This window comes from Micromys minutus (genome assembly GCF_963924665.1).
Source record: "Micromys minutus genome assembly, chromosome: 5".
Taxonomy (NCBI): domain Eukaryota; kingdom Metazoa; phylum Chordata; class Mammalia; order Rodentia; family Muridae; genus Micromys; species Micromys minutus.
Window position 1 is genome coordinate 88226630 of NC_137974.1, and position 20228 is coordinate 88246857.

At 46.4% G+C, this 20228-nt stretch overlaps 1 protein-coding gene across 14 annotated transcripts in view; it reads right to left on the bottom strand.

The window, feature by feature from the left end:
• The window catches only part of SVIL (supervillin), a 176504-nt gene that overhangs the window by 36891 nt on the left and 119385 nt on the right, over nucleotides 1–20228 (bottom strand). For 4 of the 14 annotated variants that reach the window (XM_080917090.1, XM_080917096.1, XM_080917094.1 and 1 more), the window contains 12 exons: nucleotides 18621–18704; nucleotides 15802–16671; nucleotides 15242–15406; nucleotides 14580–14614; nucleotides 13998–14059; nucleotides 13209–13348; nucleotides 12601–12633; nucleotides 11970–12065; nucleotides 10168–10411; nucleotides 9044–9620; nucleotides 8134–8353; nucleotides 2694–2817 (listed from right to left, as the gene is read on the bottom strand). In XM_080917090.1, coding sequence (XP_080773216.1) covers nucleotides 2694–2817; nucleotides 8134–8353; nucleotides 9044–9620; nucleotides 10168–10411; nucleotides 11970–12065; nucleotides 12601–12633; nucleotides 13209–13348; nucleotides 13998–14059; nucleotides 14580–14614; nucleotides 15242–15406; nucleotides 15802–16671; nucleotides 18621–18704 — 2650 coding nt within the window. The remainder of the gene's footprint in view (nucleotides 1–2693; nucleotides 2818–8133; nucleotides 8354–9043; nucleotides 9621–10167; nucleotides 10412–11969; nucleotides 12066–12600; nucleotides 12634–13208; nucleotides 13349–13997; nucleotides 14060–14579; nucleotides 14615–15241; nucleotides 15407–15801; nucleotides 16672–18620; nucleotides 18705–20228) is intronic. The other 10 variants (XM_080917086.1, XM_080917088.1, XM_080917093.1 and 7 more) reach the window with 4 other exon arrangements.

Here is a 20228-nt window from a genome sequence, read left to right on the forward strand (position 1 = left end):
GGATCTGGTCTCTATCATGCTTAGTGGCTTTTGTATCCTTACTGCTACACGCGTGTGCCGCATTCGGAAGCCCAGGTTTCTGCCTGGTCACCCAGACCTATGCTAACTCAAGTCCAGGAGGCAGGACTAGAGGACTTGTGACAGTGGAGGGGACCTTAGGCATTTCCACGGGAAGTAAGGCCATCGGGGCATAACCAGTGCTCGAGAGTCATGTCATTCATCTTGATTCTGAGGAATCTCATTAGAAAGCAAATAACTGCCCCTGGGGATGAAGGCTGAGAACAATAAGGAAAAGTCTTACTTTCTTCAAAGCTACTCATGAGCCCAAATAAAGACATATTTTCATACAGGACCCCAGATGAGACACGGGTAGAAACATCGTGGTTTCTTTGGGGGACAATCCCTTTTGACAGAGAAAATGGTTATAGATTTTGGAGGCATTTATTTAATTAATTTGTTGTTGTTGCTGCTTTGAGACAGGGATCATTCTGTAACCTTGGCTGACCTGAGACTTAGGTAGCTAGGGTGGCATAAACCTACAGAAACCTGTTCCAGCCTCCTGAGAGCTGGAATTATGGGTGTATGCCGCTGTTCCCATCCCATCCTTTAATGGTTTTTATAAAAAAAATAATCTCGTCATTTTCTTGTGAACAGGTATTTGCTTGCACATATGTCTGCACACTAAGTGCATGCCTGATACCCACAGAAGCCAGAAAAGGGAGTCAGATCCCTCAGTCTGGGTTGCATACTGTTGTGAGCCTTCATGTGTGTTGGAAACTGGCTTGCTCTTAACCACTGTGCTCTCTCTCTCCAGCCTGCTGGTGTCTTACTAGATCCTCAAAGTTTTAAGTTATCAGTATGGTGTTAGTATAAATAGGAATTGATTTTATTTCATAGTGTGTGTATATGCGCGTGTATACATGTGTGTGCAGATACTGAGTCCACAGGTTGATGTTGGCTGTCTTTCTTTTGGGAGTGTGAGAACTCCAAGTGTGTGTCACCATGCTGAGTATGTTCTTTGCTTAAGGTGGCTGAAGAAACATTTAAATTCCCCACCTGGCTTCCACAACATGCTTCATAGCCAGGGCTACATGAATTTTCATGGGAAGAATAAACATGGCTTACCCTTCTATGTCCCCACAGCTGCAACCTGTGTCTGCGTATCAAATACCATGAGCTAGACAAGGACTTAGAGCTGGGGTGTGAGGGACATTAAGTCCATCTTCTTTGTGTTTGCTGTAAGACTGACACTTGTAGCCCCTGTCCTCCTCCTGATGGCCACCCATGGGAAAGTCTCAATTTTTCACAGGCACCAGGCTCTTGTCTGCATGCACATGTCACCAGTCTTCCTTTCTCCTGGGTGGCATTCAGATAGACACTTGGAATAACTTTGCAAGCAAGCCTAAGTGTCACCTCAAGAAACGCCAGACTTAAGGCACGTTGCCTACCTCATCTAAGTGCAGTGAAGTCGTGTGTGCTTAAGCGGACTCCCAGCCCTTGGGAAGGAATGAACCTGCGTGTTGTCACCGTGCCTCTGAAAACCACTTGACCTTAACAGAACTTGAGATTTCCCCATGTGAGGGACCAGAGCCTAAAATAGATCGGCTTATTTTAACTTCAAAGAGCTTATTGTCTAGGCCAAAGTGAACTAGGCCACCAAAGAGTCTAGGAACAGCCAGCTCACTGTGGCTGCAGAATCGGGAGCCCTGGGTGAGTGAGCCCTGGGTGGCACACGCAGGTGCAGGCTGGGCCTAGTGCCTGCTTCTAGCACTGCGTTTTCTATTCCAAGAGTGACTTCAGGGGGGACCTGAGCCTCCTGTCTGTAAGAGCCTCAGCCAAGTGTCTAGGCAGTTCAGACACATCCTCTACCCACAGTGCTCTGGAAATAACACGAGCCCCCATTCTCCTAAGCAGATCTGTGGGACATCCATCTCAGCTTGAGCTTCCTTTTCGTTTTGACCGACCATAGGGATCTGAATCTTTCCATTAGGAACTGACCCCATGCACAGTTGACATCTCTGCCACTCAGGTATACGTTCTCTATCGGAAGACTATAGAAGATTCTAGAAATTGGATAACTGGGTGTGGCTTAAGTGTATCATTCTGCCTCAGCCAGCAAGGACATTTGTGCCCACAGCACCAGTGGGCAAGGACATCGTGGCTGAAGCGTGGAGTACCTGGACAAGGCTGATGATCACTACATTTGTGATTCAACAATTCACCGATGCTAAGCTCACATATGAAATGCTCGCACGAGTGACTTAACTTAATTAATATTCATATATGGCCGTCAATAAAAGCTATACCTCAGCATCATGACACAGGCTTATATTTAGGCAGATGTCCTCATGGACATCAATTTAAGTCTGTGTTTGATAAGCAACTTATAAATGTTTTATGTATATATATATATATATATATATATTATGTTGTGGTTAGTTGTCTCGTTTGAAAGACATTAATCACATTCTAACACCAGAATCTGTGTAAGATTTGACAATGAACACATTTGGAAACTGAGGCACTTGTTTGTTGAAGCAACAGCACAGTGCTGACACCCATCCTGGGCCTCCAGCCTTGCCCTGGTGGTCAGCCATAGCAACAGAGTGACAAACGTGCTCTGAGGCAGGGATGGTTAGGCCACAGAAGCTCATTCCTGAGGCACAGTGAGGCATTTGAGGTGGACACTGTACCTTTTTCTTCAGGGACTGCTCCGCCTCCTGCGAGTGTAGGCCGCTGGTGGCTTTGCCATATTCCTGCTTCCGATTCAGCCTGTTCTTCCAGTCTTCCTCCCCACTCTTCTTCAGCAGTGCCAGCCTGAAAGGAGAACACGCCAACCGAGAATTCAGCACCACACTCTCAGAACTTACAGGAAGAACCTCTTTTCCAAGACAGTCACAAAGTTTTTTTTTTTTTTTTTTTTTTTTTTTTTTTTTTAGTTGTTTGGAAAAAAAAGCTGGAACTGTCAAATTAATATTGTCAAATTAATAGCGTCACCTCAGTAAGGGAAAGGACTGTGTTCTCGTGCCCTGGAGCAAAGGGAGAGAGAAAAGTTAACGATCCTCAGAGAAATGCCTTCTACTGACCCCTTCTGGCCACTTGGGGAAATAACACTTAAAGATGAAAGCAGCAGTTAGAAAACACAGAAGCCTTAAAAACACAAAGAATAGGAAAGAGTAACAGAGAAGGTGATTCCCAAACAAAGCAACTTATACAAAGCATGGGGATGTCACAGTGAGGCAATGCTTTGTGCAATAATTACACTAATAAAAACAGAGACGTGGCATCTTGATATTGCAAATGACAGCTCATTTCTGCTCTCTTCTGCCCTCAGGCCTGCCTCTCCTTCAAGATTACCTTTGTCTTTACCTGTACCCTAGCACAAAAACTACTTTCCAAAAACACACTTTGAAAAGTTATTAGTTCAACTTTTCCCAAGGGGGAAAAATATACCAAAAAAAGAACCTCATTAAGGGAGACTGTTACCAACACACTTTAGGCTAGGCACAGCTGGGCTTTATCTATAGGTGCTGCACATTTGGTTCTGACCGAGAAGCCAGAGGCTATTTTAGACAGCTTTCTTACATGAAGGAAACCATCTCAGACATTTAAGTTCAACAGAGTGGGAGAGACAAACAGACAAACCAGTGCCTGGGAGATTAACTAAGGCTGGTACTCTAACAACTTAAAGGCTGTGTGTGTGTGTGTGTGTGTGTGTGTGTGTGTGTGTGTGTGTGTGTGTGTGTGTGGTGGGGGGTATAAAGAAAGAATCGAGGTGAGTTGATGAGACCCCACTCCCTTGTGCTCTTTAACAGGTCATGCCTGGGACCCCAGTACATGACCTAAAACAGAGGCTGCCAATCAGCCAATCAGCTGTAGTCTGGGTTTGGATATTGTGTTTGAACACTTGGCCCTAGGCTGCTACTGCTATGCCAGAGGCTCTTGTGGCCATGGATGCTGCCTCCCTCTGCTGTGTGTCTCCTCCACAGTGGCCCCTATTCTTGTCAGGTGTGCAGTCCCACCAATGAGAACAGTGGCTTTTCCACTCAGGCACCTCGTTTTTCAAGCCTTGTTTGTCATGCATGCCCTGAACATGGGGCTCTTCGAGACTAGATTTCCTCACTCTATCCAATATCTGAACTGGAGGCAGATGCCTTACACTCTGTGATAAGAAGCTTAGCCAATCATTTGCTGCTGGTTCTTGGACAGACTCCAGGGCAAGTGCTCTACTGCCGGACTCCATATGGTAAGAGTTTTGCTAGGCAAATAGGGAACCATATCCTATAACAAGAGCACATTATATCTACAAATGCATGCATTATCATATTTTATACTTTTGATCCCACTATCAAATAATGGACCATTCCGAAGAGCTTCCTGGAGGAAGCAGAACTTCTTTCTCTCTTGGCATCTATTTCCTCTCCATTCCCTACCTTCTTTTCTAATCTCGAAGTCCTACTTGGCAGCAGATAAGACCACAAGGGTCATTCTGTAAACATGTATGAACTGTCTTATAATGCTCGCCAAGCCCCTGTAGGATGCTGCTTCCTTCAGCATTAGAAACTTCTCAAGACTCCAGAGTAAGCAAACGTTATGGGAGAAACAGCTTCAGTTGAGTCCACGTGGTACTTGGCCCAACTCTCACGTGCAGAGCACAAATGATGAGGAATTTCGTAACAGCTCATGGTGACTGAGTGTATTATCCTGTCCTGTCTGATTTCCTATTTGGTGTTCGAGCAGCGGAGGGTGGCGGATCTTGTTCTCTACTCTGCCAATCTCACAGCCCTTCATCACCCCTGCAGAGGGCGAAGGTCTGGGTTGGCACATGACATAGATTTTTACTGCGTAGTGCCAGCAACTGTCAGTGATTTTAACATCTGCCAAGTCTAAGGGCTATTTGAGGGCTGCACTGTGGAGAGCTAGGGCGTCTGCTTGGGCTGAGGCTCCATACCCAGTGAGTGGCATAGCACTCACCTGCTAACACACCGGCCTGGCCCAGGGCCAATGTGACATGTGCTTGCCAGGCTGCCATGTGGCCTTTGCCACAGCCCCTGATCTCCAGCAGGAACTCTGGCTTGAGAGCCTGCTGGATGAGGACAAGTTTTTTTCAGGCTCGTAACAGTCAGGGCTGGGTCAAACAAGGGACAGGCAGACCATGTGCTTCTAATATCAACTAAGGTAATTGTATTTCTTCTTAGACATTTCAGAGACACAGAGGCACCCATGGATTTAGGCTGAGCAGCACTGGTGAGTGATTACAAAGATTCTGGTCTTGCTAATGAGAAAGTCAGAAGAGTTAATATTGATAATAAACTTTTAATCTGCATTTAGTTTTATCTGGTGCTGAAGATGGAACCTGGGACCTTGTATATCTAAGGGTGAGCTTATGCTAAGCCCTGGATCTAGCCTTTGGTTATCTTTTCTTTTTCTTCATAAGAAGTTATGCAGTGTGTGTGTGCATGTGTGTGTGTGCATGCAAGCGTGTGTGTGTGTGTGTGTGTGTGTGTGTGTGTGTGTGTGTGTGGTGTGTACACATGTGTGCATGTGCTCTGAGATCTACCTGTCTTGTTTCATTTGCAAACACTGGGTCACAGATGTCTGCCCCATGCCAATTTCTACATTCATACCAGGGATGCCACCTCAGTGCCTCAGGCTTGAGCAGCAAGCCCTTACATTCTGAGCTGTCTACATGACCACTTTTTCTTTACTTATTTGAATTTCTCTGGTGCTAAATACTGAGGCTGGAACCTAGTAAATTCTGAGCATGCTGAGCCGGGCCCCTACTTCTTGCCTACTAAGTGGAAGACTGCTAGAATTTGAGTACAGTATGCTTCTTGTACACCTTAACTGTCATTATAATGGTATCCTGAGCAGAACTTCAGGGGATGAGGAGATACTTAGAAAGGATTACTGTCTATTCCTGGGGAACGAGTCTATGCTCTGGACTTTGGCTCAGCAGTGAAAGAGCTGCCTCTCTGGTTTTTTGCTCTCTTCATAGATGTTTTCCCTGGAGTCAACCCTTGAGAACTGTGGGACCACTAGGGCTTTGTCTCCCTCAGTGGATAAATGAATCCCCTGGTGCATTCAGGATATAATGGCATTTTTGGAGGTGGGAGATATTTCTAGTGGGAGAAAGTAGCCACTGGCAACATTCTTATCTCTAGCCCTCTCCTGTTGGCTCTTTGCTTTCTGGCTTTCCAGAAGCATCAGAACTAGCCAGCTGGGAACAGAAGACTTGATACAGCCAGGCTTCCCAGGTAGCTGTCAAAGGGAGGAAAGGTCTGACTAAGCCGACCCAACCTTCCACCATGTTCTACAGTGTCAGGAGACTCTACCTGAGATGCTGTTCTCAGGAACATGGAGTCAAAGTACATTCTTTTGCTTTCCAAATGACTCAACTCCAGATGCTCCTTGTAGCCCCAGAACTGAGAGGCCGAACCAGGGGTGGATAAATAAAGGTGGGACCTCTTTCTATTCCTATACTAATCTGAGGGCTCACTAGTAGCTGAAATCTTCCAGCTCAAAGTTAGAGCCAGGAGTTTGCTGGGGAGACATGGACACAGATGTGTAGGGTACAGAGGAGCAGTGGTGAGGCATGCACAAAGGGGCCCCAGTTAACCGCTAAGGAGGATCTCTGCCTTTCTCCGCCCTCTCTGTAAGGGGTAGATTCTCCAGTGTTCACAGGAGCTGACTCAGCCTGCAGAGCCCTCAGCTGAAAGGGTAGATCTTGGCTTTTGGTCAACCTCTCCCCACAGTGGAAAGGGGCAGATAGCCGGAGTCAGTAGAGATAGGATCATGACAGGAAAGGCTGGATAGACTTCACAGGCTTCCTTCTCTAACTTACAGAACTCCGATGCTTTTTTCAAGAACATTGCTAAAAAGGGGCCCTGTGATCCCAAGTCGTTCAGACAGTGATAAAATGGTGGCTTTGTTAATTTACTAGGAAAAGAATCCCAATTTAATTCTGGTGATGGTTCAAACTACATGGTCTAAACACTGTAGCAGTTTTTCTCATTGCTGTAACAAAATTACCCAACAGAAGCAAGTAAAGGACTTATGTTGTCTGGTGGCTTGAGAGAGGAGCAATACATCATAATGGGGAAGTTATGATGAGTTCACGGCTGGGGCTTTCATCTCAGCAAACCAGGACCTAGAGATGGGACTAGACACACAGCTGGCTTGCAATCCTCAAAGGCCTTTCAAGAACAATGTATCTCTCAACCATGGCTCCAGTCCCAAGTGTTTGACAAATTCCCAGAACAGGGCCATTAGGTGGGGACCAAGTCTCCAAACTCCAAAGCATATGGGGACACTTCAGATTCAAACGCTAGCATTCCACGTCAAAAAGATGAAACAAAGGGACCTGGGTTTTCCTAGGTATCAAACATTTTCTAAAATGAGCATAGGGCTAGCAAGATGGCTCAGTGGGTGAATAAGGTCCTTGCTGCCAAGCTTGAGAACCCGAGTTTTATCCTTAGAATCAACATAGTGGAAAGAGAACCATCTCAACACATTGTCTGCTCAACTCCCATGCAAGCATGCTCACACACACACGCTTGTTCACATACATACACAAACACACACACTGAGAGTAAATGTAAATTTTTAAAAGAGGGTATTACAAAACTTTTCTATAAAATAATTTCTTGGTTATTCTACTTTTGCTTAGCTTTACACTTGATTTTGTCCCAGTGTGCATCCCAGACTAGCCTCAAACTTCTGAGCTCACACGGTCTTCCTGAAAAAGGCAGTTCATCTTATTTTCTATGATATGCAGGAAACAGATCCTAATCCTGTAGACACAGATCCTCTGTGTGAACGTATCTGTCTTCATCCTATATTTATTCTACCCAGAACATCAGAGGGTTATTTTACCTACAGTTTAAGTCACATGCCTCTATAGGAAAAAGAGCCTCTATTTCAGCTCCCAGAAAACCGAATATGAAATAGGAGATAGAAAAACGAAGTGTCCCTGTTCATCCTTCCTCCGAGTCTGGACTGGACATCACAACTCTGCTAAACAAGCATGTTGGTAGGCCTTGGCTTCCCAGGGTTATTTTAGCATGACAGCATAGCCTAGCAAGTTGGCGTCCCTCCACAGAACACCTGCCAATCCCCAAAGAGAGGACCTACCTTTCTCTGATTGACATGGTTTTGCTGGGTGAATCCAGGATACTGTTGCCCATGGGCACTTTGACCTCTCCAGAAGCAAACATGGCACAGGGGTTCTTGAGGAGCTTCTCTGCTAGTTGCTCAGAGGATTCCTGCTGCTTCCAGGCCCCCGGGGTTGCCATCTGAACAGAGGCTCTCCTGGCAGCTGCCTCTGTCTTCTCGGAAGCAGTTTCTCCAAACTCTGAGAATGAGAGCCAGTCAGCATCAGTCTCTGGACAAACATCTTTCCAGCTCTACACCTGAGGTGCAGCAGCAGAGTCAGGCTGTGGGCAGACAGTGGGTTACCCAGGCCACTGCAGCACAAGCCCCTGAGAGAGAGCTGGCCTGTGCCGGCTGTGCTGTCAGTGGGCTGACTTCTCTTAAAAGAGCACATCTTAATTTCTAGTGAGCTAACTCAACCTGAGCCCATCTCAACCGACATATGATCAATGTGTGTCAAGGCAAGCAGGTTGGTCTCTCACACAGACAGTATGGCCAGCATGCACAACGAGTCTGGAAAGCAGGCCGGTTCAAGTCCTTATCCTCTGTGCTTACTGGGTGCAGGACTTTTGGGCCATCATCTTTAGTAAAGGGGTCAACACAGCCTGGGCGCTCAGAAGGCTATTGTGCGAGTTAATGTCACCAGTCACCCGAAACCCTTATCAAGGGGTGCTAAGAACTGCAGCCACTTTTGCTGTTGCAGACTCTATTATTTGTGTCAGATTTGAGCAGAAGAGAGGTTTGGGGAAAGGACAACAATTCACTGACCTTCTGACTGATTCTAGTGATAGCCTGTCTCTGGATGTAGTTAAGCAGAAACAATGTGAACACGTTCGAGTAGTCTGTCAGACCACAGGGCCTTCAGAAAGCCTGGGCGTAAGCCGCACCTTACCTTTGAGTGAGAACTTCCTCATGACATTCTCCACATCTGTATCCTCCTTCGAGGCCGGCTTATCCTTCAGGTCCAGATCCTCTTGTGAACCGATTTTAGCAGTGGAAAATTCCTTCGGCTCATCACTAAGGTGTGCAGCAGAAGGATTACCTAGCTCTGCGCTTCCCCTCCTTAGGATGGTGTGCCTAGGCTCCTTCTGGCAATCACCCTCCCTGACTCTACCGAGGATGGGGTAGGAGGGCTGAACGTCCTCCTCGAAGGCTCCGCGTGTTTGAACGCCACTGTCTCCGGCAGCCACAGTCAGAGCATTCTTGCTCTCTGTCTCCCCAGCCTCCTCCAGCATTCCTTTGCTCCCACTGTGCTCTGCCAAAGGCCGCCAAGCTTGTGGCTTCAGAATGCTCCTGACTGGAGAGTCTGAGTTTTCCACAGGAGAAGGAGACTTGTAGTCAGCACCACTTGCGCTGTTGTCAAGTGGCTTCCGAAGGTCCCCTGCATACGTGGGAGCCACTGCAGAGGCCATGGTAGAAACAGAGGTGTTCACAGTGGGGGAGAAGGAGATGAGCTTACCACTCTGCACCTGGAAAGGGACACAGTTTAGAAGCATCATTACCTGATGGGACTGGCATGGGTGGTGATCATACACCTGTAGTATGGCCTCCTGTCATGCCTTACTGGAAAACCAGCCTGCATGGTTACAGAACACATCACAAACACGCCTTCTCAGAAGGCAGCTTGCCTCTGCTTCTATAGTCAACCACAGTGGACTTATTCCAAGCAAGTTATGAACAGTAGTGGTAAACAGCAAATATGGGTCTGGTTCTTCCTTGGGAATGGGGAAGATGAAGCCACTTACAGCTTACCTGTTGACCCTGTCCTGTACCAGAAACCCAAGAGCAATACTGTGCTGCTGTATTCAAAGAAAACACACACACACATGCACATATACACCACACTCACACACCACACACATATATATTATACACATATACCCTACATACAAATATACACACCACATACACATATATCACATGAAAACACACCACATACCAGGCATACACACACACACACACACACACACACACACACACACACACACACACACTGCAGTTAGATCCCACACTTACCTGCTCCACCTCTCCAAGTGTGACCGGCTGTGTCTGATACCTTGCGTTCATCCTTCTCTGCCGAACATCTATTCTGTTTCGGGTGGAAATGGCTTTGGAGACTGGCTGGGACAGTTTGTTAAACAAGGCCAATTTCTCTGCTAAGCTCAGAGTGGAGGAATCAGGTTCGCCTGGTTCGGCAGACTCTCTGCCCTCATTTGCCAGGTCCCTGGCTAAAGCCTTTTGGTGAGCAGATGCCTGCAACCTAGAAGCAAGAAAGGAGAAGTCACCAATTTATATAATAACTTTCTTAAAAATGTCACATATTTTAAGAACTCATTTTCCCTAATGAACCTAGGCAAGGGGCATGTAGCTGTTTATCTATTAAACAAGACAGTGAGAAGCAGGGCTAGCATAGGATGCCTGCACTATCAGACAGGCATACTTTTAGCTCTGAATCAGATCTGTAAAAGAAACCTCCTGTTGAAGGAACTGGTATCAGCCTGGATGTACCTTCCTAGAAATCCTGGAGGATTCTTATCACAGGGACTAAAGTCATTTCCCTGCTTCAGACATCCTCTATAGATGCTGTGCAGGGGGTTTTCTTGGTTTTGAATAGTTAGGAACAATATGGTCTCCTGTTACGGGCAGAGTCGGCAAAGCGGATTTTTCTCTGTCAACGTGTGGCTTGCACACACTTCTCTCCCAGGTTTCTGCCAACTTCCTAAGTTATTTAAATGTAATTCTCTGTAACTTGAAAGGTGAAGAAAACTTCAGGTGATTAAACTTACCCCAACTCCAGTTGGGACTGCGGTGGGGGGGGGTTGGGGTTGTAGGGTGGGGGTGGGGAGCTGTGGTAGCACAGCTCTGGGTGAGCTTGTGCAGAGCACCAGAAAATAACAATAGTAATAATAATAGTTCCCACTGTGTGAGAGAGGAGGAGGCTCCAGCCCAGGAGATCAGCATGATTCTCAAAAGGTCTTCAAGACAACACTGTCTCTGCCCCAGCATCTCTGTTCTAAGGATACTCTGCCTTTGTTCTTATTAATCACTGACCCACAGGCAGTCCCAGACAGGCAGCCTCTGTGTCAAGAGGTCATGAGGACAGGGAACAAGGATACTCCAGGGTACGAGCCTTCCAGGGAGGGCAAAACAAAAACAAAACAAAACACCCTCCAAAAAATAAACAAGAAAAAACTTTCTCAAGACAGCCTTGTTTCAGGCTGGTTTAGTCCACTTTGTCAAGTAACTTCTCTTATTTTAGCCCTTGTTAAGACAAAATGGGTATTTATATAGGCTATGAACATAATTTTAAAACAGTAAATCCTGTAATCTCTACAAGCAATCCTAAAATCTAAAGGCATTGTCTCCCCTCTCCAAATTAGGAAGCAGGAGTATTTGGTTTTACTCTAGATTTGTGTGTACACATATTTAAAAATAACTAGATCTCACCAACATTTCAATTTTATATTAATGATCTGTTTTAAAATTAGTCTTTACTTGTTAGTATTTTAGATAAAAAAAATAAAGCCTTTGAGGAATAAGCACTTTTATGTTAAAAAAAGATACATGTCTGAGTTAGTATGATCTTAGTATGATCTTAGTACCAACACAGGAAGCAGGCACATGGACTATATCACACAGTCGTGAAATTAACGGTACCTTGCACTATGACAGGACAAATCTCAGAAACACTCACTGCCCTGACGTGTTTGTCAGACAAATGAAAGGCATTCAAGGCTTCCAGATGCACCTGCCGCCCAGCACCATGGCACTGGGTGCTACATGCAGCTATGTGTTTTTACTACATGTGTGTCCAGTACCTGGCAGGCTGCACAGTGCTTCTAGCTACAGTGGGGCTAGGAAGTCTCGCCATTACAGGGTGCGTGACCCCCGAACTCGAAGCCGGGGTAGGTTCACTTTAAAAGCAATCAATGGCCAAAGGAGGAGCATTCGTGAGGAGAGAGAAGAAAAGAAGCATTAAAGAAGGCAGAACTTGTAAATCGAGAAATGCAAAAGTCAAATATTTTACCAAAAAAATATTTGCTAAACACTTTGAGGGGAAATGAATTGCAAAAGAACTTTGGAAAGCAATGCGAACGGAAGGAAGGAGAGGCACAGGCCGCCTGGAGTAAACACACAAGCAGAGGGCAAGCTTGGAAAAGGGCCGGCTTAGAACAAAACAGCCTCATTTTAAGGAGTTATTTCCAAAGGCAGTATCAACCACAGCGGGTCAGGAGCGTCCAGCCACAGCTTAGGGTGTCTGATGCAGTGTCTCCCAGCTACTCCGAGAGGTCATTCTGTAAACAAGTGGCTGTGCTAAAAGTCAAGCACATCAAGAAAGCGAGGAGCCTAGGGCTGGGCTGCAGCTCAGTGGTGAAGCGCTTTCCAGCATGCACAGGGTCCTGGACGCCATGAAGGCTGATCACCTCACAGCAGGCTCCAACAACTAACCTGCAAACAGAGGCTCTTAGGGATGTCACTACTCTGCAGACAAGATAAAAGAAAAAAAACTGATAGATATTCTCAGCTGCCCGGAGCTGCTAACTTTGAATGACCCGGTCAAGGCAACCTCAGTACGCCAGCAGACTGCCACACTGCGAGGCCCCTTGTTGTTTGGAAAGTGTGTCCAACTGCCAATTAATTCTTAGACACTTGTCGATGGTTTATAAGCAAAACAAATACTTATCTCTTAGAGGTATGCACTAAAATATCTGAAGACGAAATGGCTGCGGTGTGGCTGAAGATAATGCATATGGAGAAAGCCTAGCAGCAGGCGGCCACTGAGGCTGAGACCCATTAATGTTCATCTACTTTCAATTTATATTTTCATTGTGAAGGATAAAAGCCAGGGATTAAAACGCTTCAGAGGTGAGCCTAGGACCCACAACAGGTACATCCTATTACCGCTTAGACAGCAGAAAAAGCAAACCAAAAGTAAGTATGGAATATATATGCCTCTCTATGGCTATAGCTAAACTGCCTCATTCTTATAGAAAATCCCCGAGTCTCCTTTTAAAGGTGAGGGCACAGGCTGGGCTAAAACTCCCCCAGAGACGCACGTGGCTGCAATGACCACTTCCTCTGTGGTGACAGGCTGGGTATGCGAACGGTCCTTCAGACGACGCAGCCTCTGTTCCACGGCTGCATTTCTCGAATGCCTCTTTGGGACGCTGTTTTCATCAAAGGATTTCTCCATTTCCTACAGTTAGAAAACATTGTGGGATCATCGCATGAATTCAAAGGGGGGAGAAAAACTGGGGTAACACACTGTCTGTCCACTCTTTGCTGGAGGATCCATGGGAGGGGATGCCAGTGAGAGACCATCACAATCACACTTCACACTAGGTTGGCTGGGTGGCCTAAGCCAGTCACAACAGATCCTGAAGCATGGTCGGAGAATGCCAAGTGATGCTCCCTGGTGACAGCTTGCTTGGTCCCAGCTAGATACTGGCGGAGTGTAAGAGGTGGGGCAGAGTTAAGGTGACCAGCCCTCAAAAGGGATTCCAGAATCCTGTCTCTTCCTCTGGTTTTCATTCCTGTTACTAGGTGTGAGCAGCTTCCTGCACTACCTGCGCCCATCAAGGAGTTGCTGCCTCCCCACAGACCCAAAGCAACGGAGTCAACCGCTCACACAGTAGGACCTCTGAAGTAGCGTGCAGGGCAAACTCTCATGCTCTTGAAAAAGGTGATAGCCTCAGGTATTCCGTTACAGTAAAAGGATACTGCCTAACTCAGCTTGGGAAGAGAAACCCGAGGATCCCAAAAGTGTGTGAGGTGCCAGAGCCTGGGGCATCTTTCTCAGTAGGAGTTACAGTTTGTACTCAGCTAAACCAGTTGGCACACCTTACCCTGAAAAGCAGCCTCTTGGCAGCAACGCTCAGCTTGGCCCGTTCATCCACCTTTTCTTCATCTGTAAAAGCCATGAAATGAAAACTGAGCCCCATCAGAAAGCTTTTCAAGACTGACCTGGCCATCCCTTGAATCCAAGAGGAGAGGAACTGACATCACAACTGTATGTCTCCCCTGCCAGGAAGGATGCCGTTATTTCTCTTCAGTGAGTCGTATTAATTCCCACTGCAATTCAGATCAAACTGTGTCCAGACAGAGATGTCTACTGAATAGTCTATCTAAGAGGATTTAAGAACAGGTCCTAGGAGTGGACTGCCTTACTGAGGAAAGGCGATATACGATAAGATATACTTTTTTTTTCTTTCAGTTGAAATGGCCATTCTGAATTGTTCACTGAACACACCTCTTAATTTAAATCAAAAGCTAAGGGAAACCTCATCGGAGCATTTCAGCTAGGGTTCACAGCAAGAAGCAAGAAACTGATGGGCTCTAGGTTTCCTCTCCCACAAAGCCCCAAACCTTAGGTCCAGATTAAACCCAATCTGGACAAAATGTAAGAGAATAAAAAAGGAGATACTCACCCTCAACCACTGGCATTTCTGAACCGGAAGGGTACCTAGGAAAGACAGGAACAGAAAATGACAGTGATTAGTTGTGGACACACAAGCTACACAGGAAACATTATGCAAGTGACCCATCTTAAAGATTTAAAGACACACTGGTGCTGGTGTGAGCTCTGTCTGGAGCTACCAAACAACAGTTAGCTGACACTGTGGAGCATGCATACACAATCCCAGCCCGGTGCACACCTTGTGGAGAAAAGGTAGTACTGGCAAGAAGTTATTCCATGGGGACTGTGGGCATACTGCTGGTAAACTTTATAACTTCTGTGCATTTGCGTATGTCATACAGAATGTAAATTTAAGAAGCAAGCTGTCTATAGAAGAAGTCCAAAATTCCTTGTGGGGAATGCTGGATTCAGACACCAGGTTAAGAGAATCATAAAGGACCAGGAGCGTTGACTGAAAAGTGTCTCCTCTTACCTCATCTTCAGGAGGCTTAAAACCACACTGATACTAGATAGAAAAGCAACAATTCTTTGAGAATACAATTCAGTAGTGAAAGAAATTATCCTTATAGCTGGGACGGAGTAATTCTGGAACCCTATGCAAACACCCTCGGGGCCCCAGGGGTAGTGAGAACTCTAGTGTTCGAATGGCTAAAGGTACACACACATGCCTACCTATCCGACTCCTTTCGCTCTGCTGAGGTTATAGGTTGAGTTCTAAATCGCTCAGAAGTTTTTCTACTTTCACCAGGAGAAAGATAGCGTCTTGGCTTCCGAGACCCTCTCTCCCGTTCCATGGGCAAGCCAATTCCTTCAGCTGACCTCTCAACCCGGGTTTGGCTTTTAGGACCACAGGGCAGCGAGTGCAATATGGGTGGGGGGGAAGAAGGGGGAGAAGAAAAGGAGGAAGGGAGAGAGAGGGTTGGAGGAGGAGAGGGATGGGGAGAGAAAGAGAGAGCGAAGAGGTTTATGCATCTCGGTGAGTCAAGACAGAGTACTAGGTCCCACATGCTGCTTCCATGCACATCTGCACGTGGAACATTCTAGAGACCCACTCCTCCAGACCCCCATTAGTAGGCAGAAGCAGAATGGTAGTGTGTGAGCCATTTCCTGTACACTCTGCCCTGTACACACTTGTGAGCTAAGCTTACAGTACACACTGCACGTGGAGAAGTGAATCGTCTGCCAAGGACGTGCAAATGACACATGAAAAGGGCGTTGGGAACATCACCTACAGTTCAGGTTTCTTGCTGGCTCTGGCTGACTCCATAAATACATTTCGGAGCTGGGCAACGGAGACTCTGGTGTCCAGCATGCTGGCTTCCGCGCCTGGCCCTTCTGCCCTGGAACTCGGCAGCTCCAGCTCCTGCTTTGGGGCTGCATCCTTGTGTCTGGGGGCCTGGAGCTGTGGTGGGCCCGTGTAATCCGACAGAGATCGGGCCAGAACCTTGCGCTTCTTTGGAGGCGCCTCCTTTGCGTGACTGGTCAGTGTGGCATCTTGGGACACAGGACCACTCTGAACATACAGAAGCATTTCACTCCGGCCAGTTCTCTGAGTGGGTGGGTGCTGACCTTGCCTCTCTCTCTCAGGTTCTACTTCGATGGAGCAAGTGGTAGCCTTATCTAAATCTTTATTACCAGAGGGGTCTTTGTGGTCTCTCATAAGCCTGTCATCTTCTGAAGTCAAAACTGATTTGGGGTTTCTGTCCGGAGGTTCAGGGGAGAGCACATCTTCTGCTTCTGACTCACAAATATGGAGTACTGGAGCATCCCTTGACCCACCTTCTAGAATCTTCAAGGTGGTAGATTTTATAACTTTTGGGGTGGCTGACCCCACCCAGCTGCATTCAGATGTGCTTTCTGGGGTGTCCATGGTCACCAGCTTGATAGCATGAACAGGGTCAGCTGGCAGGATGCTGCTCCGGCTTGGCCGCAGTGAGCTCACTGCTCTGCTGGTGACCCTATCAAAGGCGGAACTTTCTGACTGGATAGACAGGAAATGTGCTGGTACTGGCTGCTGTCTCCTCTGAGTTAAGGACTCTGAGGTGAGTTCAGGGCTGCTGCGAGCACTCTCCTCTTTCACCAATTTTTCTCTAACTTTAACTCTTAAGGAAAAAAGATAGGATTTATGTCGCAAAGCATAGTAGTTATCACTGGAGGAAGGGAAGCATGCGCAGACCATGGATGGCATTGGAACCAAGCAGAGGGCACAAGTGAAAACACATTTGGCACTGAACACAGACACCTAGTACTTGCCAGTTAAATGGAGGGATATCTCCAAATTTGCATCCATATTCTAGTGTGGTCCAAAAGTTCCATCCCCTGGACACCTGAGTGAGAATGGGCTTATCCCAGTGAACACCTAGCAGCCCCAGGAGGCTTCATTCACAGACACCACTGTGAGCATTAAGGCAAAGGATGCTGTTCACATGCCGAGACACAGGTGTGGGCTGTGGGGTGGCTAGCTGCTCCAGAGAAACTTACACTCTTGGAGTAGATGCAGCCATGTCACTGGCCACCAGATATGTGGGCATCTATGGCTATTTATGCTTTCTCCTGCACTAATGTCACCTCTCATGAAACACTGAGCACACACAGGCTTTGGATGCTCAGCTGACCACATCGTCTGATCCCCAAGACAGAACCAGTTTGGATGTCTTTACCCAAAGGGAGTGTTACAAATAAGTATTTGTTAAGAGAATCATGAGCCCTCATTCCGCACCCCATTGCTGAAACACCCTAATTAAAATGCAGCCTAATTAAAAAGGGACTGTTAGTTGCTGTTTCTAATTTTTAAATATTTGAGAACAAAACTGAAAAAGATGCCAGAAGCTGCAGACCCTTCCCATCTTCACAGAAGCCCAGAGCACCGCTGGGGGGCGGGGTGGGGGGAGGCATACCTAACCTCCAACTCAGGGCTTCTTCTTTAGAGGGGACAGTGGTCTGTGGGACGTGGGGGTATGTACTGCTTAGCGTGCATGAGGCCTTGTATTTGGTCCCAACAACACAGTTAGGACGGGTGGCCACAAGGTAACAAGGCTTTTGCAGAGCATATGACTTTCTGCTTAGCAAGGAAGACACACTCAACAGTCTTAGCACCCATGAGTGACTTTCTGAAACAACACTCTGTGCCATGTGAAAGGGAAAACCATCTGACCTGAGGTGGCTGCTGAGCAGGCACAACTTTCAAAAAGTACACAGAACTCTTGGGCTAGGACAAGAGAATTCTTGGGAAAATGTAAAACTTGCATTTCACTTAGACGGGTGAGCAACAGTGACTGTTTATAACATACATGTTTTAGAATTGTCTATCAAACTCATAAAACACACTCTGCTTTCGAATAGAGCATCGTCAGCAGACTTTCTGGAGGAAACACCAAAGGCACACTTAAGGTAGTGTGAGTGTTTGAAAAGCACCCTGGACCTTAGCTCTCTGAGACTAGGCAGTGCTTGGGGCACTGGTTGAAAGACAGAGCTGCAGTTGAGCTCCTCCCATCCCCCCCATGGAATGTGTGAGGATTCCATGGCCTTATCTGAGGCCATCTCAAGAGAACAGAGTCAGCGTCAGAAACTATACACAGACCTTTGTCTGGCCAGTGACTTGTTCATTCTTAATTCTCTGCCTTTCTCAGTCATGACATGACTGGAGTGTCTGTCTGCTATTAGGCCACATGCCCTAAATTTAACTACTGAAAATTAACTACTGGCTTAGAAACAAGAAAACAAAAGCTGGCGAAGAAAAGGGATATGGCAGGGTAGGGAGGCCCCTGGAGGGGACCTCATTACTGCCCCCTGTTGACAGACCTGTATCGAGTGGATGGATGAGAAAGCGAGCAAGCAAAGTATGTTAAGTTAGAGAAACATGAACCAGGAAGGAGAATGACATCAGTGAGGAAAGGGCAGTCTGGGAACACGATTAAGAAGCAGCTTATTCTTGAACACATGATGTTCAGAGGCGGGGCAAGAGGAGCATGGCAGTTACGTGTAGTAGAGCAGGGGAAGCGATGGGAGGATTTGCTGTGCACCAGCCACACACGTCCAACCTGGGATGTACCTGGAAGGCCAGTTGATAAGTGAAGGTGTATCGCCTTCAGAATCTCTCTGCAGAAACCACTCATGTGTGGGCTTCCCTGTACTACTGTGCACAAGAAACAAAAGTTTAGCACATTGCCCGTGTCTTACTATAAGCAATCTCCAAAGGTTGCTTTAAGGAAAGGGCTCACTACAGAAAACAAATAGTGAAAATAAATAAATCTAAAGCTACTAGAGTAAAAAGGGTTTTAGTTGCTGAAATGAGTGTGTTGTACCCATACTCTGTTTACACTTACAGGAAGTTGGAATTAAAATAGAAGGAAATTTAACTTTCCTAAATTTCATTGAGACACATGGGGAACAGGCAAATGTAAAAAGTGTCATGGAAAAGGATACACATCAAAGGAAGGAATAAATAAGTAAAAGAAATAAAAAAGAAACTTGGCTAGAGTGAATCTTTCTCTGTTACACAGTTTCCTTTTATCTTTCTGTATCAGTTACAAAGGTCAACTTGTAACTTGGGCCACTCAGACAAATGTCTAACTTCTATAAAGCACAGCATTAAAGACTCGGAGAGGCAGCACAGGTAACAGGGAAGAAAGGCCTTCATCCTAATCAGGAACAAGCCTTGCATCCATGAAGACATCTGGCTCTTAGTCAGACAGTGCAAAACGAAATGTCTCACAGTCATTAAGAACCAGGATGAGATACATTTGATAAAAACTACAGGCAAGGAAAACTTCTAAAGGTAAAGTAGCTGCTGGAGGAGTAACCATACTATAGGCCATATGTCTTATTAAGGATTAATAGAGAAAACACAGAGAGCCTGCTCTGAAGTCATGCAATAGCCCTGGATGAACTTGAATGGCTCTTACTCCTCAAGCTTCCAAGTCCTAGGATTACAGGCGAGAAGCATCGCTGCACAAACAGGAAGTGGTGGTTCACACTGCGCCAGGTTCGAATCTGGGCTTCATGTGCACTAGCTAAGCACTCTACCAACTGGGCAACAATCTCCAGACTTAGCATTCATTTAGGAGGTATTGGGAGTGAGCCAAGACCCTGCTGTGCAGAGGGCAGCTCCACTGGGAGAGGACTGCGGAGTCACTGGGGGAGAACCAGGAAGCAGAAACTCCAGTGAACAGATTGGCTTTGGATGTGTGATTGGCCAGCGGAGAGCTGTATTTCCAGGAAGTGAACTCCCTCCCTGTCTGTAGTTAGCCAGAGCTACCCAGTGAGACCTTGTCCCAAAAGTAAAAGAAGCAAAACCTCGTGATTACAAAGTCTCACACAGCTCTGATTACAGGAGGGTGAGACTTGCTCACATCATTCAGTTTAGCTAACTAATGAGAATCATCTGTGTGGGAGACTGCTGTTGTGCGCACAAGTGTGAGTACAGCAATGGCCACACTCCCAGACACAATTTACAATGTAAATCTCTCTCACACACACATTGGCTACTACACATCACAGGCTGACATTTTAGGAAACATATTCACGTTGAATTCAATGGAACGGCTAATTGCCAGTAAGGATAGAATTGAAGGATAAACGGAAAGAATGTGAGTTAACCACTTATTAGCTCTAGAACGCAGAAGACTCTTCTTTGGAGAATGGATCTAAGATCTGCTTT